Consider the following 10,690-nt stretch of genomic DNA (forward strand, 5'->3'; position numbering starts at 1 on the left):
CAATGTAAATCACAAGATTGGTCATATGTACTATATTCATAAAGTAAGATCCCCGGATCGACAGACCTTACATATTCTTGAAATACCGAATGTTACGGTATAGATCTTACAAATATTATAAATGCGAATGTTTTTAAGTTGTTTATTTGTGACGTCAATCACATCAAAACGGCTGAAGGTATCTGGATGAAATTTGGAACAGGGCTAGATTATTGTCTGGAATAACACAAAGGATCCTTTTTATCCCACGAAAATTCGGGCGAAACCTCTGGCAGAAGTTAGAACAAAATATTTTAAATACTTACAAAGATAAGAAATAACGTTCAGCTCAAATTCAGTAAAATTACTCAGACGTGACAATAAACAAGACTGGAGATACTGGAACCCACCATAACCACTGTACACTTCACCAATTGTCAAGATTTAAGCGCCTTTTACGAGTATAAACAATCCTATATATCCAGTACAAAACACTGTGAAATTTAGTTGAACATATCTAAGAATTAAGCAAATTATCATATTATTATTGTTAACATATTCTTTTTAATGGTTTTGCGTGTATGTATTACAAATATTTTTCTTACCTATTAAAACACAGTGACCGATCTCTCACACTATTTGGAGTCTATATAGCTAGTCTGCCTGATCCATATAAAGCGAGTTCAATATCCGACCAAACTGGGGGTCATCTTGAAACTACTCTACGAAGATTATTTTATCACGTTGACAGGAGCTTTGTCTAACGGTTGAAGAGGGTAGTCCCGATTTAATTCATTGATATAACATCGCCACTGCTTTGATCGAGCCGTTCCACCATATCCATCTCCGATAGGACAATGATCCGTAAAATATTCCAGTATGTTTGTTTTGTAAAGATGGTTAAATCAAAACAATAAAAAATATCTTTATCATACCTTCGATATTGAAAGCACCAATCATGGTCTATCTCAAATCACTTTACAAGATTGATTCAGATGTTAAAGTCTTATTATGTAGACTGAGAATCTCTCCATCGTTACCATAATTTCCTTATTAAAATACAAACTTATTTTTTTAAATTGTTTATTTTACAAAAAAGTATAAAAAGTAGCCTAATCTTTGATACAAGTCTTAATAGAAGGAAGGTCAGTCAAGTATTCTTTTCTAATCTATCGCACGTACGCTGGGGCGTAGCCGAAAGGACTGGCGCGCACCAACGGAGCACCTGCAGCGTAGGGGAAGGGGGCGGCATATGGTGCAGGACCAGCTAATGGCGCGGGAACCACTGGTCCAGGGCCGGCGAAGTAGGGAGCTGCGGCGTAAGGAGCAGCGCCATAAGCAGCGGCGTAAGGTGCGGCAGCGTACGGTGCAGCTAGAGGTGCGGCGGCGTAGGGACCAGCGACGTAAGGAGCAGCGGCAAGAGGAGCAGCAGCAAGAGGAGCGGCAGCCAGAGGAGCAGCGGCGAATGGCGCGGCGACTAGAGGAGCAGCGAGTGACTTGCTAACTACGTTGACCTGCGCAGCGTAAGGTGGGATGTTCTGAGGTACAGCGTGTGCATAACCCACTGCCGCAGGAGCCGCTAGGGCTGCAGCTGCCACCGCTGGCACGCCTACACTGCATTCTGCTCCGATGGTGAAAGCCGCAGCGATCAGTACGATCTGTAATTGAAAATTTATTAAAATCAGTTATGAATGTTTATGCCATTTTGAAAAAGGGAAAATATTGTTATTATACTTACAGATTTGAAAGAGAACATCTTGCGTGGTTTTTTAGTGGACCTTCCTTAACGAAAAGAGGATGTGAAGTGTGACTATCAAGAAAAAGTATTGGCTTTTTATACCTTGTATATTGTGATTCAGATGTCGTTCGACAAAATAAACATTTGACGTATTGCGGCCGGTCAATTGGGATTCGCGGAGGCGTGCGCGGAGAAATGGAGCACATTGGGAAACATTCCGTTGTGAAACTTTTTTCTTTGCGTGCAATTTCTGCAGCAAGACATGTACGAGTGTGAACTAACAATCCACTGTTGATTCAATGCAAATGGAACGACCATTAAAAGTCCAAACGGCATTCAAAATACCTACTAAATAAAAAAGAAAGATTTTGGCATGTAACAAAAACCCTATCTTTATCATAAGTAAACTATGTTTCTTAGAAAACACCAATGAGTCAGTCATTGCGTTGACAATATTGTGTGTAACTTACCTATGGCTACCATCACAAACATGGGTTGGTAATTAGTATGCTAGTCACAAATGAGGATTACATGATCCGTAGCTGTACTCATGATTGCGGAAATTATTGACAAAATTATGACAAAGATACACCTAAAGTCAATGACTATACAGTTGCTGATGCTAAGCAAATGGTTACTGAAGGAAACTAAACTAGAGGTAAAGGAAACAGAACAATGGAAAGAAGAATTGTAATGAACGTTTTCTGTTGAAAATAAGAACACGCATGTGGTTATTTTATCTTAATCTAAAGAAAGTCGTCTACTTTACATTGCAAGCCATTGTATATACGGACTGCACAATGCCACTATCTAAGAGTCTAGATCTTTCTAAGCCACCCTGACCCACTTCTTAATTCTTGACATATTCATTCATAACAAGTTAGATTTCGCCTTACAAGCAACTTTATATCAAACACCAATGTGCACTTATTGTTCCAATGAATTTCCCTTTTGACAATTATATAACGAACAGTGAAATTGGTGTGCACAGAGTTCAAATTAGAATGCTCGGACCGTCGATCGTGTCTGGGTCAAAAATCAACCGCGAGCCAGCAACGATGTCCTACGCATTATTTAGCCACACATGCGTTGTTCGTCCACAGTATTGCTCAATGAAACCAGCAGTGGTATAAAACGTGACGATGCCCTGGAGACGGCACAGTCCATCGGATTTTTCAGTGTAATCACTTGTGAGCAGTCACACCACCCAAGCAAAATGATCGCCAAATTCGTTGTGAGTGTTTTCTTTGAAACTTCCTTGGTTTCTTGGATTTAGTGCGTTCTCCGTTCAAACCCGTTTCCCAGTTCTAGAATTATTTATAAAATCTGTGCAAAACAGTGATTTTTTTCAAGTTTGTTAAGTATAACATAAGAGTAAATAATTCAAATGAATATGTACTGAATATAACTCCAGTCACATTGCTGCCCATGATGCTTTTATAAATGTCAGCAAGTCACATGGATTACCATGTTAGACAAGAAAATAGGTCACAATCTTCAAAAACAGTATTCAAATAGTTAAATCCAATTCAATGTGTCGTTAGAAATTGGAATATTAGCAGAAATCCTCAGAATGTGGATTGAATTGCACTTAACTTTATCGATAGAAAGTCGAATCACAATTGTATTTAATTATTCATTTTGAATTCAAGTCACCTTTACGCTAACACTAGGATTGTGATATAACTTGGTGGATTGTTTGTGCAGGTTGTATTCGCCCTCGCTGTAGCCGCTGCGAATGCTGGAGCTATCGCCCCGGCTGCGTTGGTTGCGCCAGTAGCACCTGTAGCTTCTGCTGCGGTTGTGGCTCCTTACGCCAGCTCTTACTCGGCTCATGCCGTGAACCACGCCGTGGCTGCCCCAGTCGTCACAGCCCCCTACGTCGCCGCCGCCCCCTACGCCGCTGCCCCCTACGTCGCTGCCCCCGCTGCTGCCCCCTACGTGGCTGCCCCCGCTGCTGCTCCCCTAGTCGCTGCCCCCGCCGCTCCCCTCGTCGCACCAGCGTCACCCTACTTCGCCAGATACCTATCATCCCCATACATCCTATAAACGAATTTGGTGATATCATTGCCTAGTGACTTGCTCAGATTATAATGTAATGCTTCCTAGTTATATCGATTATGTATTTTGTTGATATACGAATTTATACATACTTGGTATTTTATTTTCACGACTAAAAAAACTATTTTCGATTACTTGAACCTTACGTAAGTAGGTACCTATTATTGTCCATCAAATTTGAAAGTCGGCAGAATTTCTATGCTGTTGTTGTTGAAATCTGTTTTCTTAACACTTATTCAAATTAAATCTCTACTAGGATTCTTTAAAAAGCGAACTTTAGTGCATGGTTTAATACATATGCTTTGTCTACTGACTTTCTCACTTTATACACAAACTTACGGCATGTTTATGGAAACAAGAAAACTTACATACGATTGAAACGAACCTGGTTACATAAAAAGGTACTAAAATATTACTTTCAGTGTTAAATAGAAATTTGTGTAACTATTACCGATACAAATTAACAATATTTTATATGAAGTATACTATAAATATCAAAACGTAACTGTTAATAGTGATAGCGTTCACTTTTGTTCGTTGGGATTTTTTGAAAGAAAATGTTGTTGTTTCGACTGCAAGAGTGTATTTAACAACTGAACTTAGCGTAAGTACAAGTATCTATTAAATACGGATAACCAAGTAGGTTCATTATAGACACTATGCGTCTCAACATACCGCCCACCAAAAGACCTGTAGGTCTTTTAAGAAAGAAAAATTATATAATATAAGTTATAAATAACTAAATGATTGACACAGTCACTAAAAGTTTATATAAATCTGTAGGTGGGGGGTCTGTGATATTAATATTTAGCATGCATAAAATCTATCAACAATTAATAAGTACATAAGTACCTACTGTATTTCTAAGCAATGTAAATCAATCTCAATTTTAAGCAATGTAAATCAGCAAACAAGAATATTAATTAAGTTTCTCTACAATATTGAAAATTTACTAGGTTTCATCGAGAGGCAATGGACATAACTTTGTTACAGTTCTTTTAGTTACAGAATTACCACTTTTGACACTATACACCCTCGTTAGACCATCCGGACCGGGATGTTTATCGACGATTCGTCCCAAGTACCATTTTCCAGGTGGCAAGTTATCGGTTTTTATCAAGACGACATCTCCGATCTTAAAGTCATCTTCTTTTTTATGCCACTTGGGACGTTGTTGCAATCTGGATAAGTATTCATCTTGCCATCGCCGCCAGAAGTCGTGAACCAGTTTCTGTGTATGCTGCCAGCGAGACAAGCTGGACATCTTTATGTCTTTCATATCCGGTGATGGGACAACGATAGGTGCCTCTCCAACTAGAAAATGTCCTGGAGTAAGTGGGTTAATGTTGTCTGGATCAGAATCATTTAAGGGACAAAGCGGACGAGAATTCAAGCAGGCTTCCACTTGGCAGAGTATCGTCGTCATCTTTTCGTAAGTCAGGTGAGTTGTCACAATTCTTTTCAGGTGGTATTTTATAGATTTTACACCAGCCTCCCATAATCCACCGAAAGAGGGACTGTAAGCGGGGATGAAATGCCATTGAGTACCCTCTGTGGCTAGTGTCTCTGCAATTTCTCCAGTGAACTGTAAGCTTGCTTCTTTCCAGGCATCCCGGAGTTCTTTGTCAGCTCCGACGAAGTTACGGCCTTGATCACTCCACAGGTGGCTACATTTGCCTCTCCTGGCAACAAACCGTCTATAAGCACCGATAAACGCTTCTGAAGTAAGATCACTTACAAGCTCAATATGAATTGCCTTTGTAGACATACAAATGAAAATCGAAACGTAGGCCTTTGTTGTTTTATTTCCTCTACCCTTAGATAATAAAATCTGAAAGGGCCCTGCGAAGTCCACGCCACTATTCAAGAATGGTCTGGATGGAGTTACTCTCTCATTTGGTAAGTCTCCCATAATTTGAGCTCTGGCGGTAGCATTAAGTCTTGCGCAAATCAAGCACTTGTGTATATGTTTCTTAGCTATTGATTTTGCCTTTAAAATCCAATATTTTGAACGAAGATAACATAACATCAGTTGAATTCCTCCGTGAATTGTCTTAAGGTGTGCGTCGGCTATAATCAGACGCGACAATGTGTTTTTATTTCCGAGAATGATTGGATGTTTTCTTTCATCAGGTAAGTTTGCGTGTCTGAGGCGACCGCCCACCCTGAGGATATGTTTATCATCAAGATAAGGGTTGAGGGATCGCAACGGACTTCTTCTTTTTACTTGTTTGTTTATTTTTAATCTTTCAATTTCTTCAGTGTATTCTAGTTCTTGAACTCTTTTTATACAAATTGTCAAAGCATCTTCTAATTCTTGTGTCGTTATTTGTTTATTTATGTTCTTATTATCTTTGTAGTTTAAAAATCTTCTGCAGTAACATACAACTTTAAGTAATTCTGGTAAGTCGTTAAACTTCTCAAATTGTGTAGTTATAGATTTATCCTGATCTTCTGTGCTGAGGTGAGTAATGATCTTCTGTTTTTTCATTTCTAATTGTGTTTTAATAACTTCCTGTTTACTAAATTTTATTTCCTTTTCAGATAACCAACGTGGTCCTCTCCACCACAAGCCACATTTCGTTAGTTCGGACAGCAACATTCCTCGAGAGGCCAAGTCTGCGGGATTATCGCTTGATTTTACATGATACCAGCGCTTGTAGTTTAGGTTTTCTACAATTTCGACGACGCGGTTGGCAACAAATGTTTTCCATCGATTGGGATCACCGTATAGCCATGCTATAACTATAGATGAATCCGTCCATGCATACATATCTGAAGGTGGAATTTGCATTGCTAGACTAATATGTTTCATAAGCTTGGAAAGTAATAATGCCCCACACAATTCTAGTCTTGGTAAGGATATAGTTTTTAGTGGTGCAACCCTTGTTTTAGCAGCAATGAGTTTTAGTTCAACCTTGCCATTTGTTTCAGTTCTTATGTATACTACTGCTGCGTAAGCTCGTGTCGAAGCGTCACTGAATCCATGTAGTTGTCTATGAGTTTTGTTTATATTAGTTGTACCAAGCCATCTGTCCACTTGTACATCGTTCACATTTACAAAATCCGATCTTATCTGATTCCATTCTTCATGTAATGTTTCACTTACGTTCTGATCCCAGTTCACCCTTTCGAGCCATAGTTTTTGTAACAGTATTTTTGCCATTACTGTGCTCGGTGCAATCCAACCAAGTGGATCAAAAAGCCTTTGTATATCAGATAAAATACTTCGTTTTGTTACACAAGCATTTTCAGGTGTTGGGAAAGTTAAATTGTACTGAAATGTGTCTGTTTTTAGGTTCCATACAATGCCCAATGCTTTAACTTTTCCATCAAGATTCATGTCTATATGTGCGTTTGTTGATCTCTTTTCTTCATCAACAGATTTCATAAAGTTTATATCGTTTGATGACCATTTTGTGAGTTGAAATCCGCCCTTTTGTAGGATGTTAGTGACAGTTTTGGCTAGTGAAATAGCAGTTTCAGTGTCGTCAGCACCGTCGAGCCAGTCATCCATGTAAAAATTACCCTTAATGGATTGTACAGCGAGTGGTTCATCCTTTCCTTCATCATCGGCTGTTTGATGGAGTGTTCTAACAGCTAAGTACGGTGCAGATGCTGTGCCGAATGTGACCCTTAACAAACGGTATTCGTGGAAATCTTCGCTCTCATCAGGTCTCCAGATAACTCTTTGAAATTCTGCGTCTTCACGAGTCACCAATATTTGGCGATACATCTGTTTAATATCGGCCATGAAGCAGACACGCTTCATTCTCCATTTCATAAGAAGGTATCTTAAATCATCTTGCAGCTGCGGACCTACTAATAATTCTTCATTTAGTGAAATATTATTTGTGCCTTTACAGGAAGCATCAAAGACGACGCGTGTTCGTGAGGTCTCCTTGTCAGTACGAACTACGGCGTGGTGAGGTAAGTATACTGATCTTTTTTCTTTTTCTCCTTCAGGTATCTTTTCCATGTGTCCTTGATCTATGTAATCGTTTATAACCTTTGTATATTCCTTTTTCAGGTCAGATGATTTCCTAAACTTCCGCTCCAGTTGCAAGAATCTTTGTTTGGCTATCACCTTTGTGTTTCCTTCAGGTGACTGTAAACTTGTACTCGTGCTTGTTTCATTTAGTTGTGGACTGTAAGTTTTAAAAGGTAATTTGACTATGTACCTTCCTTCCGAATTTCTTGTTGTTGTTTTCTCGTAGATGTCCTCACAAATCTTATCTTCCTTTGTCAAATGTCTGTTTTTATCAATGTCTATTTCCCATATTGATTTTAATATTTCGTCGGCGTCGATTTGATGATGCATCACAAGGTAAGTATCGTTTTGTGGTTTTTCAACGATATCTCCGAAAATAATCCAACCCAGGTTTGTTTTTTGTGCAGTTGGAGTGCCTGGTGGACCCTTTATTAAATCTGGCTGTATTATCTGTGCGTATACCTTGACTCCTAATAGCAGATCTACAGAACCAGGTGTTAAGTAACTCGGATCAGCCAAGTTAAGCCCGTCGATGTGAGGCCATGGTTGCTTGACAATTGTTTTGGTGGGTATCTTAGTGGTCAGTTGTTTAGACATCACGTAGGCTTGAATCGGTAAATTGTACTTATAGTCCCATTGTGATCTTATATTAAGCTGTACCACGTGTTTTAGCTCTGTTCTCAAAGAACCCACTCCTAAAACACTTCCTTTGACTGGCTGTCGCTTCAGTTTCAATAATTGAGTTGCTTTCTCGCTTATAAATGTAGCTTGAGAACCCTGGTCAATCAGCGCGCGTAGAGAAATAACTTGACCTTCTGCATTTGTTGCTTCTACTACAGCAGTCGCTAATAGTGCTGTCCCATGTTTATTTGTGTGGTGTGACGCGATCACTGTGTTCACTTGAACTGCTTCCTTCTCTTCTACTACATGCTGTGAAGCCAACGGTTGTGAGGTGCTCGGTGTAGCCGTTGGTTCTGTATTCTTAGTCTCATGTAGTAAAGAATGATGACGTCGGTGACATTTTTGACAGGACACTGGTAATTTACATCTCTTCACTGAGTGTCCTAGTGCTAGACAGTTAAAACATAAATGTTTGTTCTTGACATATTCGGTTCTCTCGCTTAATTTCATTTCAACAAATTTCTTGCAGTGAGACAACGTATGATTTTCTTTACACATGATGCATATATCTTCTCTGTACTTGGGTTGGCAACATGATAGGAACGTTCTTTGACTTGCCTTTCCTTTGTATTATTATTAGCTGGAATGCCTGTAACTAACTCCAAGGTGCGGAACTTGGACTCCATGAAGTTTCTTAATTCACTCCAAGTAGGTAATGCTTCGCTGTCTTCTTTATATGCATACTCTTCCCAGCCCTTATGTGTCTCTGGGTCAAACTTCTGAACGAGCAGAAATATTATAACGTGATCCCAAGAGTCAGCGGTTATTTTTAAGTTTTCTAAGTTATTTAAGCATTCGATAGTTGTATCCAACAATCCCTTTAACTGGGCGGCTGATTGCGAAGTCATTTTCTTTTGGTAAAATAGTCTTTTCATGATACAGTTTAAAATGATCCGCCTGTTACCATACCTTCTGGTTAAAACATTCCATGCCGTTTCGTAATTGCTCGATGTCACTTGAATATGGGACAATAAGGCTTCAGCTTCTCCACTCACACTTGTCTTCAAATAGTGTAGCTTCTGTACGTCACTGAGGCTATTATTTTCATGCACCAAAGAAATAAACAAATCTTTGAAAGTCGGCCATTTTTCATAACTCCCATGAAATTTAGGCAATTCTATTTTCGGTAAATGCACTATATTTTGCGATGTATATGTTACATTCATGCCACTTGAGTTTCTCACATCCATCGACGAGTCCGCTAATGACGTAAGCATATCCTTTAAATCCCCTTGTAATGAACTGTATAATTCCTCATATATAAAGAATTCTTCGTTTAAAAAATATGGCAAAATCCCCTTTTGTTCCTTAGGTGTTATCTTTACCAACCCATCATGTGCATTCTTGAATGACATCCAATACTCGTCAATAATCTTCACACGTGCTTCTAGATAACCTCTCGTCAGTCTTCCCTTTGGACACTTTTTCAAATTTGATTGCGTTTTTCGAAGTAAATTAGCACCATCTTCCAATATAGCGAGATATTGTTGTTGTTCTTTAGTAGTATTCATATTTATTTCACTTAATATGTACTTCACTCAATATAAATCAAACTGTTTTTAAAAACTTGTTTAGAGTCCGTCTTTATAGCTCATTACGTAGTTATAACTATCCATAACGACGAGACGTTTTTTCTGCAAATCCTTATCGCTGTGGAATGCGATTCTTTTGTTCGATCGGCTCGATGTTTATTGCTCCGTAGGTGCTGCGTTCGGCTCGAAGGACCATATGTTAATGGTGATAGCGTTCACTTTGTTTGTTAGGGTTTTTGAATGAAAAGACGTGGTTTCGACTGCAAGTGTATTTAACAACTGGGCTTAGCGTAAATAAGGTATGTATTAAATATGAATAAACAAGTAGGTTCATTATAGACACTATGCGTCTCAACAGTAACACTTATTCCCTTTTACTGCTAATTCAGTGCACTTTGCAATTTAAATTCTGTATATATTAGCATAAATAGTGAACATGTATTACTAGAGAACAAGCTACACATGTCGGAAATTCTAGTAACAAGAGTACTACACATCAAGTTATACAAAACCAGTATAATCTGACCGTTGGACGTGAGAAAAGATCGTACAAAGCGAGTCTATGATAAACTGGTTAGTATGTGTATAGCTCTATGTGTCACTTATCTACAACTTTATACTGAGATAAGTCTAGAGTTAATTATTTATTTACAGCATTCGCACCTGTTGCTAGAAAACCGGCACAACGTATCAACACATAATCGCTAT

The 10,690-nt window shown here is 38.8% G+C and overlaps 3 protein-coding genes across 3 annotated transcripts; 1 reads left to right on the forward strand and 2 right to left on the reverse strand.

Moving 5' to 3' along the window:
• Positions 1–1,045: 1,045 nt before the first annotated feature.
• On the reverse strand, positions 1,046–1,835 carry LOC118273865 (proline-rich protein 27-like). Its single transcript, XM_035591035.2, has 2 exons — positions 1,718–1,835; positions 1,046–1,637 (listed from the first exon to the last, which is right to left on the reverse strand). Exons 1-2 carry the CDS (start codon positions 1,733–1,735, stop codon positions 1,149–1,151), a joined length of 507 nt encoding a protein of 168 aa, XP_035446928.2. The 5' UTR covers positions 1,736–1,835; the 3' UTR covers positions 1,046–1,148.
• A 951-nt stretch (positions 1,836–2,786) lies between these two features.
• Positions 2,787–3,869, forward strand: LOC118272646 (cuticle protein 16.5). The gene is made up of 2 exons (XM_035589266.2): positions 2,787–2,951; positions 3,425–3,869. Exons 1-2 carry the CDS (start codon positions 2,802–2,804, stop codon positions 3,764–3,766), a joined length of 492 nt encoding a protein of 163 aa, XP_035445159.2. The 5' UTR covers positions 2,787–2,801; the 3' UTR covers positions 3,767–3,869.
• An 861-nt stretch (positions 3,870–4,730) lies between these two features.
• Positions 4,731–8,948, reverse strand: LOC118274335 (uncharacterized). The gene has a single exon (XM_050693548.1). It carries the CDS (start codon positions 8,946–8,948, stop codon positions 4,731–4,733), a length of 4,218 nt encoding a protein of 1,405 aa, XP_050549505.1.
• Between the last annotated feature and the right edge of the window lie 1,742 nt (positions 8,949–10,690).

Source organism: Spodoptera frugiperda, chromosome 4 (genome assembly GCF_023101765.2).
Source record: "Spodoptera frugiperda isolate SF20-4 chromosome 4, AGI-APGP_CSIRO_Sfru_2.0, whole genome shotgun sequence".
NCBI lineage: Eukaryota > Metazoa > Arthropoda > Insecta > Lepidoptera > Noctuidae > Spodoptera > Spodoptera frugiperda.